The 21,034-nt window shown below is 38.0% G+C and overlaps 1 protein-coding gene across 1 annotated transcript in view; it reads left to right on the top strand.

Moving 5' to 3' along the window:
• The window catches only part of GPC6 (glypican 6), a 725,714-nt gene that overhangs the window by 637,019 nt on the left and 67,661 nt on the right, over positions 1-21,034 (top strand). Inside the window, exon 5 of the mRNA XM_058018930.1 lies at positions 17,399-17,529. Within this exon, the coding sequence (XP_057874913.1) occupies positions 17,399-17,529 (131 nt within the window). The remainder of the gene's footprint in view (positions 1-17,398; positions 17,530-21,034) is intronic.

Below are 21,034 nucleotides of genomic sequence, written 5' to 3'. Positions count from 1 at the left end.
CGTCTTTAATGGCCTGTGTCTCCATGAATAAATAATTGTTTTGTTCTTTAATGTGGACAGGACAGAGATTCCTCCAGTCATCCCCATGGTGCAGAATATCTTTTTTTTAGTTATCTAGAAGAAACCATCAATCTACTATCACAACCTGCTCACCATTTTCTCAAGCAAATGAAGTTAGGGAGCTGAAAAGAACATAAGTTAGTACATAACTCGTTTTGCCCTTTCTAATCAGCATTTATTGTTATATTTTCCTGCTTCTTCAGAAAATAAAAAGAACTAAAAATCATTGACTGTTTAAACCACGAAAGATTTATGGGCACATTTTTGCTTTAAAAACAAATAATTTTTACATTCAGCATTCACTGAAAGGCATATATTTTTCTTAACATAACAAGATGTAATTTTACTGATATTTTCTTTTTAAATTGTCCTGTGGTGGCCTTCAAAACTTCCTAAACATTTTCAAAGCACACAGTGGTTACTGTAGAAAAACAGAAGTCTGAGAATAGCAGATGAGCAGAAGGGCCCAGCTGAGGAGAAACAGGCTAGAACTTTTTCTTGGAACTGTTTTCAGAGTGTCCTCGTGCCATTCTGTCAACCCTTTGCTGTGGCTCCTGTTTTGCAGCTGGTTCACATTGCCATAACAGTTCTGGCTTTGGCTGCTCTTTCCAGCCCCATGCAATGCTCTGTGTTGGAGCTTCAGCCCAGCATCCTCTCTCCAGCATGCTGTTCCCACTACATCCTTCTGGAAATGTTTCTCCTCACAGCATACACATCCTTTTCCAGGGCTGTGCTTGGTGCTACAGAGGAATTCAGTAGCACCCACATGGTCAGAGCCTTCCAACCCACGGCTGCTGGGTGCTCCTGGGGCCCAGGCCTGCAGGCACCTCTTCCTGCAAACCCTGGGCTGGTGGGAGCCCCCTGAGGACCTGACAGAGATGGCAACACCACTCTGAACAGAGTAAAAGCCACTCTAATGCAAGCTGCCTTTCGTAAGGCAAGCTTCTTCCCATTCCCATCATCTTTTTGTCTGCTCTGCAGCAGATCACATCATGCTAAAAAAGAATCTGAGATTGTTTCCAACCACCTCTGTCCCTCCCTGAATCTGTCCCTCTACTCCATGGGGACCAGGGCTGGCACAGAGCAGAATAAAGTTTTGTCCTCAGTGGTGTAGAGGGGAGTAAGCCCTTTTTTCAGTTGACTTAAATGGGTTTTATGCCTGTATCCTGAGCTGAGCAGCACAGTTGGCTTGTATTCTGACACTGCTTTCTCATTTTTGAACTCTCTTGGAAGTTATCCTCCTCCATGCATATCCAAGTCTTCTTTTTCACTACACAATGTAGATATCCAGACTGCTTCATGCATCCAGGATAAAGAAGCACAGGAGAAAGTGCCTGAGGAGGCACAAGAACACTCCTGTGTTCCTCGTAGTTCCTTCAGGCAGCTATCCAGAAGTATAGGATCGCGTTGTGACTGCAATCTTTATCCACATTTCAAAGAACAGCTTTTATTAACATAAGAGAATTTTCAGTTCTACTGAACCATTTACACTAAAAGGAAACCACAAGTATGAGTTATAGGCATCTGGCATGGCTCTTTTTTTTTTTTTTTTTTTTTTAGTAACTGGCCACTTAGCTCACAGCAAATGTATTTCCAGCCCTTGAATAGATATTCCAGCATTCCAAAACAAATGAAGGAAGGAAAAGATTTGTAGTAAGAGGCATAGTAGAGGTATGGAAATGTTACATATTCTTTCTTTGCCAGACCCTTTTCCATTTTAAATTAGTGAGATTCATTCTTATCAAACAAAAAAGGGCTGTCTTTTCATATATTGTCTTTTTTACATCTAAGTTACTGATGTTTTTAGTAAATTTTTTCTGTCTCACTTCTGTCAAGAAACTGTGGTGTTGGACATGTGACAAGGCTGAACAAACTCATCTGAACCACAGACACAATAATTTGTTCATTAATGGGAACTCCTCTACAGATATTTGTGTAAACAACATTAAGCACACAAATATTTGCAGAAAAAATAAACAAATTTAAAAAGTTGAGCAATAAAGTTAGGGCAAGGGGTAAGTTGAATTTATTGTCTATTATGTTTCCATAGAGAGAGAGAGAGAAATGTTTGAAATAATCAAAGTAAATATTTCTATTCCATGGTTTGAGTAAATATCACCAAAAGGACAGGTTTTTCTAGCTGCATTTGTGCAACTCACTTTTGAAATGGGAAGTTGTCTAACTTGCTTTTCCAAAAGAAAATATAATAGAATAATAGAATGGTTTGTTTTGGAAGAGACCTTAAAGACCACTTAGTTCCACCTCCCACTTAACCAGAGTGCTCAGGGCCCCATCCAACCTGCTCATGAACACTTCCAGGAATGGAACATCCACAGCTCCTCTGACCAACATGTTCCAGTGCCTCACTACCCTTGTTTCCTAATAGGGAAAATTCCTTCCTAATTTCTGTTCTAAACCAACATTTGTTCAGTTCAAAGCCATAACCCCTTGTCCAGTCATGACATCCTCTTGTGAACATTTCCTCTCCAGCTTTCTTGCAGGCCCCTTTGGATACTGGAAAGCTGTTCTAAGGTCCAACTGTAAACTTCTTTTCTCCAAGATGAACCTCAGCTTCACAGTGTGGTGGTGTTCACAGGGGTCCCAGGATGAGGGAAGAGACGAGAATGTTGACTCCATGTCTCAGAAGGCTGATTTATTATTTTATGATTTTATTATATGAAAAGAAAATGATCTTTTAAAACTACACTAAAGAATAGAAGAAAGGATTTCATCAGAAGGCCAGCAAGGAATAGAAAGGAATGATAATAAAATCTTGTGTCTTACCAGAGAGTTCAAGACAGCTGGACTGTGATTGGCCATTAATTAAAAACAACCACATGAGACCAATCAAAGATGCACCTGTTGCATTCCACAGCAGCAGATAATCATTGTTTACATTTTGTTTCTGAGGCCTCTCAGCTTCTCAGGAGAAAAGATCCTAGTAAAAGGATTTTTCATAAAATATGTCTGTGACATCACAGCTCCTATCTGGACCCACCCCACCAGGCCCAGGCCTTCCTTATGCTGGGAGCCCCAGATTTGGATGCAGAGCTCCAGGCTGGGTCTCACGAGTGCAGAGACCCCACCTGAGGCTGGGATATGTAAATGGTGTCTGCCTGCTTTGGGTGAAAAGATGTTTCTAGGCTGATGTAAGTATTATAAAAGCTTTTTGGTTTTCCTTCCTGATTGGTAGACAGACATAAAACTACCAAGTTAATCATCATTATTTATATTGTCAGCTCTCATCTTTCTGTATAGAGCATGTGGGAAATGGTGAGGACAAAAAATACATCTTAAATTTTCCTTTAACTGAAGCAGAACACACTTGACTTTGAAGGCCTTTTTTAGCTACTGAATATCAGCAATGTTAAGTGTCTGTGAAAAGATTTCCCTGGAGAGCAGATAGAATCCAGTGTACAGTGCAGCATATATCACTGTCAGATGATGTCATTTTTCCATTTTTTTCTTGAAAAATATGACACATTTAAACAGGATTTTAAGTAAGCAGTCATTTCTGTATCAACTTTTAGAAGAGTGTTTGCTGTTCTTTTTTTTCTGTCTTCTCACATTTTTTTCTCTTCTGAGACCATAGAAAACAATTTGCTCCATATATACTGTCCAATTCCATTTGACAAACATAAAAACATTACCTTTTTTTAACCCATATTTTGAACAGAGCCAAAACTGGCATGGCTTATTTTGTTTAATAGGAACAAAATCATCAACTTCATTACCATCTAGTCCTTTCATGCCAAAACATGCTCATTTCTGTACAGTAATGTCCACAGACAACAGTACAGAAATGGGAATAATAGTTATTTCCTTCCATACACTCAGCCAACTGGAAAAAACTGAATATTTTCATAAAAATATGAGAACAGGAATGAAGAGTCTTCTCCAAAACAAATTGTTGAAAAGATGCTTTTTGACTTTATCAGGCCTTGGGTCATGTCCTATTTTCAGCAAATACAAGTATTAGTAATAAACTTAATGTCTTCTTTAAAATGTATAGCATTGAGAGGTTACGTATTTGGGTTTACACTGTCACATTCAGAAAATCTGAAGTCAATGATATTTCTTTACAACAATAAACTGTGGGTATAGCAGCATAGGACACAGCCTAACATTTCTTCCTTAATATGCTACTGGATCTGCATCCTGTTCTTGCTTATGTCTGGTAGGACCAAGAAGAAATGCAATGAAATCAGTGTTCATGTCCCAGGGCTAGAGCTGGGTTAGTGATAGCAGAATTTCATCAGCATTTGTTATTCTAGTAAGAAGAGGAGCTGGGTTCAGTGGATGCACACAAAGATTGGGAATTTCATGAAGGCTGGTCTCCAGCACAGACCAGTGGCAGAGGAGGAGCTCCGCTGGAAAAGGAGGGTGAGGCAGAGCAGTGCAGAGGCTGGAATGCACAAAGTTGCTTTAGCCAGGCAGCTCCCAAAGAGCGGATGCATTATGAAAAAGTTCACAGCAAACTTAACCACTAAATAAACTGGGAGGATGGAATATCTCTCCAGAGGTCTCCAGTGCTGACTACATCTTCACATTTGGTGTTCAGGGAGCCAGGGAGGACTGTTCTACTAAGTGCTTAGAATGGAAAGAACAGGTTAAAACTCAAAGTTATAGAAAGTCCATCCCAAAACATCCCTATACCTTCCTAGATTTCGTAGTCCATTTTTATGGCATACAGCAGTCTTATGGGGAAATAGAGTTAATTCATATCCATAAATCCCCATTGGATGAAACTGGAACTGTTGGAGGAATTTTTTGTTCCTGATTTTTTCTTTTGGGAAATACTCATTTTAGATAATCAAAAATTTTAGAGGGACAATTAATACAATGGTTCCCTGGCTACTGGCCTGGAAGCCTCAGTAGTGTACAGCCAGACAGCAATCTTTCTGTGGAAAATGTTCAATTTTTTAATTTTTCACCCTCTATATTAAAAGCTTTTTTTTTCCCTGCTGTGAAAGTTTTAGTGGGAACAGACATTTTATTTTCTGCAAAACACCGTTGTGCATTATTATTAATATTTATGTTGATTACAGCACATCAGACAAGTTGCCTCGCGATGAACATTAACTTTTTATAGTATTTTGACCTTCCCTAGACTGGACAAAAATTTTTACTCTTGATCTCCCAATCATCTAAAAGATCAGGACACAGATAACTTGGAAGAATTAAGAAGCTCGAGTGTAGGATTTTTACAATGTTTCCCCTATTCTATTGATTAGTTCTGTTTCATCCCAATATTATAGTTAGTGCAGCTAGGCAAACATAGAGAAATTGCTCTTTCCTTTCAAGAGGAATGTCAAAACAATAAATAGATAAGTCATGCCAACAGCATTGATTTGTGACAGCCTTGATGTATGCAATCATTTGGGATTCAAACATTTATCAGTGGGGGAAAAAAACCCACTGTTTTCACTTGCTGCCTTGAGACTTGCTGGGAGAAAATGCTATTAGGCATCTCAAAATTCTCTGTATAGTGGCAGGCTTTTAAATGCAATGAGATATCCGCAGTACATTTCCATATTAATCAATAAAATGAAAGGCAAAAATCAATTTTGTCTGTGCAACTGTGTGTGACACCTCCCTGAGAGCTGCTCCATTGGGATGGATTCATGCCAGCAAAGATGGTCATAGGCTGATTGTTTATTTATGGCAAGGAAAGGCATAAAGTCATCTTACTGACAAAGTAGCAGGAAAGATGTTACCCGTAGGATGTCTATTCAAAAGCCTGGCACTGGTACCTGGGAAGTATGTACTTCAGACTTTAATAGCAACTGTGGCTTCCCACATGAAACACAGGCAATGATTTTCTTTGATTCAGAGGAAATAAAGGTTGAATTTACCAAAGAAACTGAGGATCATCCAGTTATGCTCTGAAAAGATGACAACACAGAGGAATTTGCCGTATATACTTAGAATTAACAAATTATCATTATTGTAACGTCAAGAAACTAATAAAATGTGATCCACTAGTTTTGTATTCCACATCTCTTTTCCTGTACTGGAATAAACACTGACCCTCAAGAAACCCCATGCCACCCACAATTTGGCTTGCCACTGTTGCATCCTCTGGTAATTCTTCTGATTCAGGACTGTGTGATGTTATATTATGGTTTGTGTCACATTTTAAAGCTTTCATTTACCACTTCTGCAATGCACTATCTATGATGTTATTTTATTGTAGATTTATTTGTAACTATAAACCTATTTTATTTGATGGTCTCTTCCTTCTCTAGATATTCTCCAAATATTCAGTGTGAGGTTTTCTGATGATTACTAAGACAATGTTATGGTAGCATAAACTGAAAAGCTTGGTTATGAGTGACAATGATCATCTCAAAACCCTTCATTGCCCAAAAGATATTAGGAATTTTTTTTTTTTCTTATAATCATCAGTTGATTCTATTTTATTGCTCAGTCATTCAGTATCATGAGGTCCTTCTCTGATTTTCTAGGTCAGTCTTCATATTTACTCTCCTGAACAGTAACACTAGTGTCCATTTTCACCTTACTGTTTACCCCCAATCCCATTTTATTAAAAAGATAACAACAAGAAAGTCTTGGGTTGGGGTCCTGCGCAGTCTGTTAAAAATGTCTCTGGAGAAAAAGTTATCTCCAAAATTTTGAACATCTAGCTGGTCATCCACTGCACCCTTTTAACTCAAAAAATGGCTAAAAATTCATTGATAATGCAGCACTGAAGATGCATTACATCTAGTGCCATACAGACACAGTGAAGCAGAAAAAATTATTCAGAGAAAAGAAAAGAACAGAACAATGACCAATGTCCTTCCATAAGGCAGTAAAGTACCAATAGAACATCAGTCTGATAGGTTTAAACTGGATTTTTGCAGAAGACATTAAAGTCATAGATACCACCACACTAAGTAATAGAAAGATTATGAAAGGTGGAGAAAAACTTTTTGCAAGATCATTAAGTGTCAGGACAAGGGGAAGTGGCTTCAAACTGAGAGAAAGTAGGTTTAGATTAGATATTAGGAAAAAAATTCTTTACTGTGAGGGTGGTGAGGCACTGGAACAGTTTGCCCAAAGAAATGGTTGATGTTCCCTGTCTGGCAGTGTTCAAGGCCAGGCTGGATTGGGCTCTGAGCAACCTGGTCAAGTGAAAGATGTCCCTGCCCATGTCAAGGGGTTGGAATTTCATTATTTTTAAGGTCATTTCCAATCCAATCCATGCTATGATAAGATGCTAAGGCAAGATACTGTTAAAGGGTGAAGTTATTCTTGCAATAACTAAAAGTTTTTTTAAACAAACTTTTTATAAAAGTAAAATATGTGTCAATTCTCCAGAAGAGATAATGGACAGATCATTAATTATGTGTTAAAAAAGGTACCATAAATTCTGCCAAAGGTTGGAAAAATCTCTACTGCACAAAATTTAGAATTAAAAGTGGGAAAGAAAATAAAAAAAGAGTGTAGAAATTATATTCACTGTAAATTCTGAATATAAGGAGACATTTGAAAAATGTGTCAAGACTGACATGGGAAATATGAATTATAAATCAGTTGTGATGAAGGGGATAAGGAAATCAGATACATCAAGGGAATCAAGGAAGTTTTCTGAGTCAGAAATATGGAACAAAAAGGACCTCTGCAAAACAACATTAATGAGATCCAACTCTAAAAGTTTAATTAGTTCTAGGCACCACAATATTAGAGAATTCTTTTAAAGGAAATAAAGAAAACAGGAAAAGACCTGAGGAAATCACTTGTGAAAACAGAATAAGAAAATTAACATGGAAAATATGACCAAGCACAAACTAAAAGATATGATAAATATCTACATATATCTGAGGGATTTAACAAAGAAGAAATAAGCAAACGTTGTATAGGAAGCAGCTTATTAGAAACAGTTGAGTTAAATTAAGCAGCAAAAAAAAATACACCACATAGCTGGACAAATACTCTGATAGTGATGTACGGCAGACAGTGAAATAGCTTTCATAAAAAAAGTCAGAAGAATATAGCAAAGCTATTTTAAATTTTTTTTGCACAGAGCTCTAGGGATTTTATACCTAGGAATTTATATCTAGGGTTGTAACTCTGCATGGGCTTTGGAATGGTTGACAAGATCTTTGAGGTTCTAATGTCTTTGACTGTATAAAGATAATGCAAACTATATACCCAGGAGATTTTCACTAACAAGGATACTTTTAAATGTAGTAGGAAATTTCAGGCTATGATTTGTTCATTTCAACCATTTCAGCCTAGCTCATCAAGAAAGAGTCAGAAAGGTGGACTTTTTTCAGTGGTTCAAACTCCACCTATCTTAAAAGAATTATGCACACTAGTCAATGTTAATACAAATTTAAATTAACTATGGAAGGTAGCATACAGGCATCAATGGGGGTTCTCTTATTTACTAACATTTCCTCTGACAGACCATTTAAACCTCTCTTGGCATATGGAAAAAGCAACAAGACAAAGGTTTTAGAAATGTATTTTTTTTTATTAATTGATGCGTGTCAAACATTTAGACATAATGTTAGCTAAAATTCCAGTTCAGAAGAATGTCTCACATTCAGCTACGAAAGACAGTGGAAGAATAAGAGTAGTAGACAAAGACGACCATTTTGCCTAGTCTGCCATTTTATTTTTGCATACATGACCAAAAATAAGACATCATGTAGTAACAGTGTATAAACTTTTTAGAATTCCTCAAAGTTATAGAAAGACATAGAAGAAGAATAATTTTATATAGCCATTTTTTTTCAATACAAGGAAGAAAAACATATGGTATGTGAAATACTCAAAAACATCAGTTCACCCAACAAAACTCATTTTGTTTCTATCAGATGCAAAAGGATGACAATTGTGTGTCAATAACTCTTCATACATCTATTGCAATTTCTTCAGCTGCTCTACCTAAGAGACAGTTAGATCCAATCCCAACAGGAATAATAAAGTATCCTTTTTGTTTATTCATACTGATGACAATTCTTTTTTTCCTTTTATTTTGAAGGAAGAGTAAGTGATCTTACCATGAACCGACATGGCTACATAGCTGATCAGAAATATCAAAACCCACATTTTAATTCTTAAATCTGTATATTCTGGTAATTAAAACACAGATAATCAATAACTAGATCTGATACTTTACACTCATTTATAAAGTTTGCCTTTTAATCAGCTGGTAATTAACCTGGCAGGGACAATTCTGGATTCCAGTCCCTCCTGAAAGAACTTAGGACATAATTTCATTACATCATCCTTCAGACATTAACCCTTCAAGCATAAGCCAGAAAACTGCATTCACCCTATGTGCCTTAAATACCAATCTTTCTGTCCAGAATACCTAAGTATTCCACAGAAACAGCTTTAAAAGGAGAGCTATTGGGCACTTTAGAATAGCAGAGGTGGTTAAGGTGTTTTTCCAGCAGGTGAAATTTTGAGGCTACTCACAGCAGAAAAATAAATTGAAATGGAGTTTTCCATGTCTTGGTTGTACTGTGTACAGTTAGACACCTTCAGGAGTGCATCCTTCTGCACTACTCCTTTGAAGAACTCCAGGTTCAAGGATGATGTGCAGAAATTATAGGCTCAGAAGGGATAAGAGGGTGAATGAATCTCTGTCAGACTGCCCCTGCGGCAGTTCATTTGGGAGCTGCATGCAGCCCCCTTTGCTCACACACACACACACAAACACACACACACACACACACACATCTTGAACCAACTCCCCAGAACCATAGCCCATAGCCTGGACCTCAGGACTGTCCAGACTCTGCACCCAGACTAAACCAAGTGTCCAGCAGAAACCTCAGGTCTTACCTGCTGCTGGTCTCCTACTCACAGGAACATTGGCTTGAACCTTGCTAGCTGCATTTTACACACACACACACACACACACACACACACACACACACAAAATATTCTGCACAACCATGCTGTTCTTCTCAACCAGAAAATGGTTAAGAGTTTAATAGAGGAATAGAGTTTAATAAAGATATAGAGCAGACTGCAGTGATCAAGCCTCTGACAAGTTTGCTGACCAGCAGTTTTTCCAGATGGCCTCTTTCATATGCCCTCTTCCACCTGTTTTCCCATGTTTGTTCCTTAGCTCACTTTAATCCATCTTTCTTTGCCCTTGTTTTCTCCCTGTAAACAACCCACCCCAGACATGTTTTCCCCATTGCTCCCTGTTTTGTTCAGCGTCAGATTTGTAAGCTGAGAATTTTCACCTACAGAAAAATCTTACCCACATCCAGCAGCTTCTCATGCAAGGACTGACAAGTCATTTGCCTGCATTTCTCCAGAGAGAAGCTTAACTGGTTATTGTTAACTGAATAGCCAAATAAAAATATTGAATTCCCTCTCCACAAGCGCAGCATGAATTTTAAGAGAAGCGCCTTCTCCATGAAACAAAAGAAAACAAAAAACAAAAATGAACAAAAAACAACAACAACAACAAAAAAAAAACACCACAAAACCACTAAAAATAAAATTAAGCTGAATGTAGAAAATTACAATGTTATTATTCCATAGTATGGAGTGTATGTGGAGCTTAATGATATTCAGACAGGGAATCTGTAATGTCTCAGTTTAGCCTCATCAGGATAGAACCATATAGAATTCTAATATGAATAATAATTTGAAAAAGGGACTGTGGACCCTAAGGGAAACAGCAGTTTTGGCATCTATGTCATGCCTTATTCTGTTTTCCTGAGAAGAGTTCTTATCACCTCCCTTAAATGTGAGGTAGAGATTTATTTTCCACTTCTTGAATTTTTTTAGTAAATCATAATCTAGCAGTAAAAGTTTTGGCAGATTATTACAGGGATCTATTTCCACTGATATTATATTTGTAAAAAGTCAATATGTACCCATATTTCACTTTTCAATTTTTAGTTTTTAATTTGTTTCATTAGTTTACCATCTAATGCTCTAAAGATTTTATGACCACTATTTATATTTAGTGTCATGATGGAAAACTCACCGAGTTTTACCTACACAATACAATAAATAGCAAATATAATCCAGACTCCTGCCTCCCCTTGCCCTTGGTCAGAAGGTTGGGAAGCTACCAAATGATCCCTGTCTTGCAGCCCAGCATATCAACAATTATATCCTATCCCAAAAGTCATTGCCACTCTCAAGGTCACAGTCAACTGCAACAGGTTTCTCACTCTGCTTACGACTATTTCATCTGCAATCCATGCTCTTGTCCTTAGACAAATCCTTTCAAGTTTCATAAATAAAAACCTACTTTTGTTCACCAGCAGCTTTGGGAACAAGCACTATGCAGTTCTCCATAACTAAGTGTAAGACCACATACCTAGAAGAAAAATAGAGAACTCTAAATGGTGAATTTAAAATAAGATCTTCCTCCTTTTTTTCCCCAAAATAAAATATACCTTTCAGTTTTGTGAAGGACATGCAATTTAGTATTTTACCATTCTTTGTTTCCATGAAGAAACAACATTTATAGACTTCATCCATAGATTCTCTCTTGGATTCCCCTGGGGGAAGCTCAGCCACTGCTGGAATCTCACTGATAATTTTGAAGTAGAAGAGCAACAATGTGCATGAAAGGAAAAACTGATGTCACAGCCAAATTAACAGAGACCCTAAAAATGCCTTTCCTTATCAGCCTCCCAAATTATCCCTATCAGAGCCTCTTTGCATTTTCTGGATGCTAGAAAGAGGGCAAGAAAAAGGAGGCACTGATGGTTCTTGCCAGAACTTTGTATTTCAGCCTAGTTTAGAGGGGGTTATAACTTGTCAGAAGTCTCATACATCAGTTTCATTTTCCCCGCTCCTTTCATTTCAATCTGGAGTTCACTAGGAAGTTTTCTGGGAAACTGCCCTGAAAGAAATATAACCCAAACAGGAACACATCAGTTTTGGTATCAGGATTATAGGAGGGTGGCTTGATGCTTTTATAAGGAAACAGAAGCAGATTCTTGTCTATTTGTATTGTTAGTCTATCCATTATTTTGCCTGTAGATTCCTAGGGCTCATAAATATTTCCATATCTTGAAATTCACACCTGGTCTTCTGAATGTTTAAGTTATACAGTAAATTACTTAGCATGATGACCAGTTATCTCCTGTGTTTCTCATTAAAATTGCACCTATAAAACCTAAAAAAACAACCCTATAAAGCAAACCAAAAATTTCTTCAGGATCTCTTTCTTAAGTACTGCTTAAAATGAAACAAGGTCCTTCTAAAAGCCACTGACAAATACCTGTGCTTTGTGTTGATATGGAAAAGAGAATATAAAGAAGTTAGGGAGCTGCTGTGCTCAGCTGGCAGAGACATGTTGGGGGTCCTTGGAGCACACCCTAGGCCTTCAGTAGCCTTTGGGGGGTTACTGCATCAGGAGGGTCCCCACTCCTGTTTTCAGCATGCAGGAGAGGCTGAGAGCAGCAGCACTGGTGGTGATCCAGGGGTGCCGTATGCTCTGCACTTTCTCTGGGCCATTGGTGAGCCTGTGTCCTCCAGTGAGCAGTTAGTCACATCTATTGTTTCCAAGTCCCTGACAAACCCACAGCACAGGAATGACTTATCTAAACCGAGCTCCTGATCCACTCACCCCAGCTGGCAGCCAGATGCCAGCTTTTTACCAGATGCTATAGTACCTAAAGAACACATACTGAACCTAAGAAGGCAGATTTGGAAAAATACAAAACAGGAAAAATCAAGAACATACAATACAGTCCAAGTATATTAACAACATAAAAAATAGGTGAGTCAATCACCCAGTTTTCATATTTTTTATAGCACAAACAATAATTAAGTTCCCAATATCTACTATTTGAGGTGACTGAGAAATTACTTAGCCCACTCAGATTTACACTGAACTCAGCTAGGCTTTTGTCCAGTTCAAGGGTCTGTTCTTGAGAATTAGGATTTCAAGACTAATTCAAAGCATCTAGATTTTCTCAACTTCATATTGAAATCTTTCCAGTTTCTCAGGTAATAATATTCACAACATTTTTAGAAGGAAAAAAAAAGGTTTGGGACAGCAGTGTTGTGTTTGGAGATACATGATTAGAGATTTGAAGAGCTGCAGTCAGGTGAGGACCATTACAATGTTTTGACTGTCCTGTCATAAATCTCAGCTTATTACATTTCATCTGATTTTCACTGTATTCAACCTAACAGCTTCCTTTTCACTCAATTGCACAGGATAGCTGGTATGTATGTGCTCATATGGAACTGCACAAGTGAATAATAAAGTTTATCACTCTAGTGAGAGTTAGGATTGGCAAAAAAGAGAACTCAACCTAATGATCTGAGGAGAGAGCAATTCACCTTAAACACTGTACAGCGATTCTTCCTAGAAATCAAAGTTATAGATGAAAAATTCAGTTTTAATTTAAATCTGAGGCCTACCTCAAAAAATTTATAGTATCAAGCTAGTTAGATACAGAAGTGAGTTTGTTTCCAAGGAGCCTGAACATTCACTAATAACATTCAAAACTAAAACTACCTTGTTCTTCCTGGCTTCTCTCAGTCTGTGGCTGTGAGGTATCATCTGGATATGTTTGATTTAGTCAGGAACAGCATGGTGGTTAGAAAAAGGGTAGAAGGAAGAGGCCAGTCAAACAGAGGGTAAGAAAATAATTTTGGCATTCATAGAAATTCCACTTGTTCATCCTCTTTTGCTAGACTGAGCTTGTAGTACTCCTACCAAAAGGAGACAAGAATAACCCGGCAGCCCGGTCACTGCTAAGTCAGCCATTGCCCCACAAAGCTGCTGGAACTGAAATAAAAATGAGTCCTCAAACATTAATTAAATTTCCATTTCTGCAAGAACTCATCTGAACTGTGCAATTGTCCAAGACTTCTAGTCTGAGCCGATCCCTAAACTGAGCATTAACTGGAAGCACAACTTGTGTCAGTCTCAGAAATAATGTTGAAGGAGGAACATGTTTTACTTCAGCCCTTCAAGCAACTCTTTTCAGAGAATTTACTCCATTTCTCAGACTCTTCCTCTTCAAATATATCCCTGTATAGGCCTCTACTTCAGCATTAGTCCTATCTCATATCCTAACCCCCAAACAAAAATACAAACTGTTGATATAAATGTGTACCTGTCATCAATAAACGCATGGATATTTCAAATTCTATTTTTCCCTTAGCCCTTTGCTCCCCAGGCATATCTTTAAGATATAATTAAATAAAAGATCACAAGGCTCTAATATCAAGTGTCACTGTTGGCTCATAGTCTCTCACTGCTCCACAGACTTAAGTTAGGAATAACTACCTGGAGTGGTCCAGATCCATTCCAAGCCAGAGAAGGAGACAGAAATTAAAGAATATGGACACACAGGGATTTACTGTTTTATTATTCTCTCGCCTTTTGTTTTCTTTCATTTTCTCTTACTTTCTTCCTTTCCTTTATGTAGAGCAATAGCTTAAATCTATAGCCCATGTGACTGAAACATAAACTTTACTCTAACCTAACTTGAACCCTGGCTCTTGAAAGTATCATCAGACCTATAACATACCATATCAAAGAAAGAACTCAACATAACAAAAAGCTCACCTTTGGCAGCCAGGAATTACCCATATTCCTCAGCCTTTGCCCTCTTCCTCAACAATGACTAATAGATAGATGATATCGGTTATATATATAGATAAAGATTAGATATAGGTATATAGATATAGATATAGATATAGATATAGATATAGATGATGCAGATATATATAGATATATATATGGATATAGATTAGATATATATAGATATGGATATATTAGATATGGATAGATTATATAGATAGATATAGATTATATAGATACAGATATAAATATATACATATATGTATATATAAAGACTAAGTCTATGAATAGGCTAAAGGTTCAGAAAATAGAAGTTGATTACCTAAAGGTTATCTTTCCATAGATACAAAATGTTTAAGCCAGGAACAGATTTTCAGTTTGCATCTCCTAGAGCTATTCATTTTGGAGTTGAAGGCACTTTCTTTGAGGAAAGGCTGTTCTTAAATTAAAACTGTGGTTCTTGTTTAGTTAAAGGTGATGGACTTTTCTGCCACATAGCTGAGATTTCACTTCAAGGTTTAATTCAGAACTCTTGTCCCATGCCATCAGAAGAAGCAGCAGGTAGGCTGGAGCCACCGCCCATTCCCACAAGAGATCTCCAGCAATTATGTATTTACAGAACTCTGCTTCAGCACAGTCCCTGAACACATACTAGGGCTTAGCACTAGACTTTTCCAACCTTCCAGTTGCCAAAAAAAAGTACATTCATATAAAGAGGCACCTGTCCTTAGCTTAAAATGTAGTCTCCTCCTACCAAAAAAAACCCAAACCAAACCAAACCAAACCAAAAAAAAAAAACCCCACACAAAAAAAAAAAAAAAAAAAAAAAAAAAAAAAAAAAAAAAAAAACAAAGAAACACAAATACTTTTGACTGTTTTACACAGTAACCCTAATCTTAACCTTATTCCTGAAGTAAACTACCAAAATTCAGCCACCAAGACCTGTGCCCTAACAAGGCCTGGTACTCATTGTGGCACCTAGGATTTAAGCTGATCACATTGCTCACAAAGTACTAAATCATAAATGTTTTATTCAAGTCATTCTGAACATGAGGAAGAAAATACTTCATAGGAGTCCGCATTTACAAATTCTCTTTGTTTTGTTTTGGTGTTTTTGCATTTGAAAAACTGCAAACTTATTGCTGTAATCTGTAAGTGTGTGTGCGTGTGTGTATGGATGTGTGTGTCTTTGTGTGCATGAAAACTGTTTTCTCTATCAGAGGTAGTTGCTATTTTCATCACTTCCCACTGGAAAGGCTATAAACTACAGAATTTTAAAATAAGGTGCAGGCAAAATAACACCTCTGCTTGAAACCAATTTCCTATCATCTGTGCATTTCTCACAGTTAGCAACAAGTGCTATACACCTCACTCCAAATAACTGGCATTACACTCTTTCCAGCCTAAAAGTACTGTGAATTATTAGATGCAAATTTGCAGAAGTGTTTTGGTGCTACATGCCAAGCAATTCCAGTTTCAGTGGGATTTCTGGGTATGCACTGACAGCATATAAACAACTTTATGTAGTCCTTGGGTGAGGCTGCGCATGGAGGTGTTTGTCTAAACTGCTGGAGTGAGACACCAGCCCCTTTTTCCCATACCTCCACACACTTGTGCTTTTATGGGGAAGGAGAGGATGTCCACATCTTGGAACAAACCTCTGTGATTTGCAGCCAAGTGTAAAGCTAACAAGCACTGCAGTCAGATCTGTGCCTTCTCCACACAGCTGCTGTGGGACTGGTGCTTAAAACAGCAAAGCAGGCATGGGTTTGTTTCAGAAGGAAGTCTGCTTGGTACTTTCTGGAGCTTAAGTCTGGCATATAAAGAAGAGAGCGTGTGAAGGTTTTTGTTTATTGTGTTAAGGTTACAAGCTAATTAGTTGCTGAAAACTTTAAATCAAACATGGGAGACAAGGATCCTGATCAGATGCTGTTCAAAGGATGTACTCTAAATCCAGTTTATCACATGGCTATTGCCACATAAATTATGATAAATTTGTGTCTGTGTATAGACAAATATATGTGATTCATGGCAAAACCATTTTATTGCCACGAATTTCTCTTCAATTGCTTTTTTTTCACTTGTTAATGAACATCAAAAGATTAAATTATTTTGTAGAGAGGCTGTAACAGAAGTTAGGCAAACTTTTTTGTTTTAATACAAAACATGCAAACAATATATTGTTCAGTTCAATGCCATGAACTTTTGTCCAGTCATTATATCCTCTTACATACAACTTACAGCCATGTTTTGAAAATGTAGCAAGGCAAACATGGTTTATACCTATATACTATGGCAGAAATCCAATATTCATCTGCTGTTCATATTGCAAGAAAATGAGATCATTAAAGTCAGAAAGAACAGCTGCTTTAATTATAACACCCCAATAGATCATATCAAAATTTTCATCATCTCACACAAATTCTAAGAACATACCCCAAGGATTCATCCTGCTTTTTCTTGGGAAGGAGATTTCATAAGTACACTCCAAAGCACTGGCTGCTTCAAGAAGCTGTGTAAAATAATTTTACCCCAAGCTTGATTATGCTATGGCAACTAATATTTATCTAACTTTTAAAGTCTTTATTCCTCTTTCTGTGGTGGCAGCAGTAGGGGAAGATATTTTTGAGAGCTGGGAAGCTGCCCTGCAGGCTTCACAGTGCTGCTGCCACCCATGCCCCCAGACTCCTGCTGAGGAGAGCTCAGTGTCCACACCTACAGCTGGCAGTGCTGCTCTGCCTGAGGACCCCAAAGGTATCCCTTCTTTAAGGGAATGGCTGCTTTGTGTTTTAACAGATGCTATGCTTCTGGTAGCGGAGAGATTAGAGGGACCATTCAACATTGAATCAGTCATGGATCCTATTGATGTCAAGATTTCTGAAGCCATCATGAACATGCAAGAGAACAGCATGCAGGTGTCAGCAAAGGTACTGTGTCAGTCGTGCCTTCTCTGTTATTGAATGTCACAAGTGGGGGGAAAAACATCTCCACCATTTTTTCTGTCTAGACTTTAAGAAGAATTGTCCAGACCACCAGAAGTTACTTTTGCTTGTTCAACAGTTCACCAGACTGGCTTTGAATTCCTTGTTAAACTAGTTAAACAAGCTTGAATTTTTCAAAACGAAGTGGAAGGGAGAAAGCTACCATTTATTAAACTTCAAAGTAATAGCTGTAAGAGATTTAAGGAAAATAGAGTGTTCTGAAAGCCAGTTGTAACTCTGTAAGCATTATCCTGCAGAGTATACTTGGTAACTTCCACTCGTGTCTCATCTGTGATTCTCCATATTAACTTCCAAACACATTTTGATTTATCTAGGTCAGACTGAGCACAATGTGTTTGAGGTGAATACACAAAATGTTCCATTTGACCTCCTTTAATAGCCACTCTAGGGAAATACTGCATTGGCTGGTCTCTGATTACCAGACCTCAGTTTGATAGAGTTTTGTCTGGATTCTGACACAAAGATAAACAGAGCTAATGATACCGGCTGCCTCCTTTCCATTTTTAATGTGTGTGTGTACACACAGGTCACCACCACCTCTGAACCCCCTGTTAATAAGATCCTTCAAATTCAGTAGCAGGTGCTGTTGAGCCAATAGTCAACAATTAATGGCTTTGACTTAATATTCATCATTGCACTGTGGCTGAAATTCTGAAGTCAACAGTTCGCCAAGCTTTCTGCATTAGGAGCTTCTACCTCCCATTTAACTCCCAGCAGTCAGTCAGGTGCTGGCCAGACTGCCATCTAAGTCAGTGATTTTCCATTGCTTGGAAGGAAGCTGCTGTAGCTGGGAAAAAAAAAAAAAAAAAGAAGTGGGGACAAAAAGCAGGAGCCTGAGGTTTACATTCTTCCTGTCAACCCAAAATTAGATGTTTTTTATGGCCCCAGTGCTGCAGGTTGCTAAGAGTTTCCTTCAATATGCCTTTTGCTTTCAACCTACATGAAGTTCCTCGGATTTTAAAAGCAGTCTACATCCTGCAGGATGAGACTTTATTCTGGCACCAGTCATCAAGGTGTTTAACAGCCAAATTCTCTCAAATATTTTGGGAATTAAAGGTCAGCTTCAGCAAACTCAGCTCTTACCTCAAAAAAGAAACAAAAAATATTTTCACTTAAAACTCACCCCAGGCCCAGGTGTATTTTGTTTTCCTTTTTACTTTTGACTTTTTCCTTTTTACTTTTGACGTTTTCCTTTTTACTGTTTTCACAGTTTTTCCAATTCACATTATTTTCCATTAGCTGGAAAGCTGCATCCCCTGCCAGAGTCCAATGATGTTTTGGCATGAGCTCGTCTCACTATTTGTTCATAGCACAGCAGACTGTTTCTCCTGTCCCTCACAAATATTTTATTTGCTCTAAAGATTAATAGCAATTTCATTTACAATGCAATAGTTTTTCCTCTAAGAGAAACCTTAGATAATATTTTTTTTTTAATCTTGTAGAACAGAAAAGAAATTATATCAGCAAAATTTATTTCATTATCTTTTCATAGATAACAGAGCTGTTTATCCTTGAGGGACCTTTGTATGTTCTCTATAGACCATTATTCTTGTGAAATGTGATTTCCTTGATCTCCTGGGTTACAGCCATCTTTTTTCATGTAGCATGGAAATGCTTTACCCTTTTATAAAAAGGCAAAGGCTTTGGGTATAGTGCTGTCCTCTTCTATGCCAGGTGAGACTTGCAAAGATGATATACAAGCAGACTTTGATCCATCTTCTGTCATCTAATTTTTCCCCCTTATACCAATTGACCACTTAGAGCTCCAGGGGAAATGACAGACACCTCACCAGATGTACTGGGGTGCATAGAATGCAACTGCAGAGCTAATGTGGGAGAAAAGCCACTCTCGTCAATTAATCTGAGGTACCACTCAGAAAGCTTCAAGCAGGGTGTTGGAATCATGATCTTTTCTATTTTCTCATTCTTCAGACAATTTTGTACCTTTTATTCGACTGTACTTACTGAAAAATGTGGTGACTAGGAATCATAGCTATTTTCCCCCAAGCCAGCCAGTGCCTTTTTACAGTGGAAAAATGATGATGCACTAATAATGTTATGCCTGCAACACCCACATACACAAAGACTGTTTTTCACCACTGACATGCAGCCTTTTCTATCTAAAAACCTGGTTGGGTCTGGGAGAAGACTCTATGCTGTATTCAGTAGATATTTCTGCCATGTTATATAATGCTGTTTTTTCTTTTAAAAGCAGTGGAAAATATGAAAACAAAAGATTTCTTCCTCAAGGAGCTCTCACTTACTTCATCCTCTTTGTAGGCAGAAGACCCATTTATTTAATCCAAAATCCAGCGCTCCTGTGTCATATAGTGATATAAAATTGCCCTATTCAAGATGCCCAAAAAAAAGCCAATGACTTAACAATTAATCAGTGCAGAAAGTCAAGGCTTATTGCTTGAGTTCACTCTTTGTCTTTCATTCCCTTAAAAGACACAAACCCTCTGTCTTCCTCTTTTGATAGCTGCACGTCAATAGTGAGACAGAGAATTAAAGAGATACCACATGTACCTCTTCTATCTTTGTCCTGCTGACCAAGGACATTCAGACTCAACACATTCCAGTACCTCTCACTGCATAAAATGGAGCATCTCTGTTCCTAGGCCATTAACTTTGCTTGTTTGTGTGATGATTATAGTCAATTCTTCTAGCCCAGTTCACATTAAACATGTGCTAGTATTACGTTAAAGTCCTCCAATTCAGGCTGAGGCTGCAATCTTTCTCTGTTTTCTTGGTATTTCTCAGCAGTTTATATTCAGCACTGGCTGTCCAGGAAGTCTGACCACAAACCTCTAGGCTTCCTGGCTGCTCACCTTGCACACCTGTCATGTCCCTTAATGACAGCCACACAAGGTCCTTATTTTGCCTCAGGGAAAGTCCCATTCCTGACAGCTGTGACAACTGGAGATGCTTGTCAAAAAAAGAGCAATGGTATAGAAAGTCACACCCCAAGGCCCAAGGCCTTTCTCCTGGAAGGATCAATGTGCTCTGAATATGCCCGAACTTTCCCTACTCCAAGAGAAGACAAGGACTGCTGATCATCAAAACCAGTTTCCATAGATTCATCATCTAACACCTGCAGCCATTCTTACAGAGCTCCTTCCACAAACCACAGCACAGAGAGTGCAAAACAATCAGCCTGGGCTGCCTGAGATGCTTCCCAAGACATCAGCACCTTTTAGGAATAGGCCTTGCAGGCTGGGTCTGCCCAGATTAATGTTCCCTGAAGGTTGCCTCTGGCAGAAGTCATGGTGCAGTAGATTTACCTTGGATTTCTGCTTATAATAGCTGAGACAGGATGTCCTCTTTATTGAAATCTCTTTGTAATTCTCCAGTGACACCTTTTTGGTATTTGAACAACATAGTGCCAAATTCAGCACTCAGCAACATGTTGATTATTTCTCAGGCAAAA

The sequence above is a fragment of the Melospiza georgiana genome, chromosome 2, assembly GCF_028018845.1.
Source record: "Melospiza georgiana isolate bMelGeo1 chromosome 2, bMelGeo1.pri, whole genome shotgun sequence".
Classification (NCBI taxonomy): domain Eukaryota; kingdom Metazoa; phylum Chordata; class Aves; order Passeriformes; family Passerellidae; genus Melospiza; species Melospiza georgiana.
Note: the sequence above shows the minus strand (reverse complement) of the source record. Positions and strands in the feature narration are given on the sequence as shown.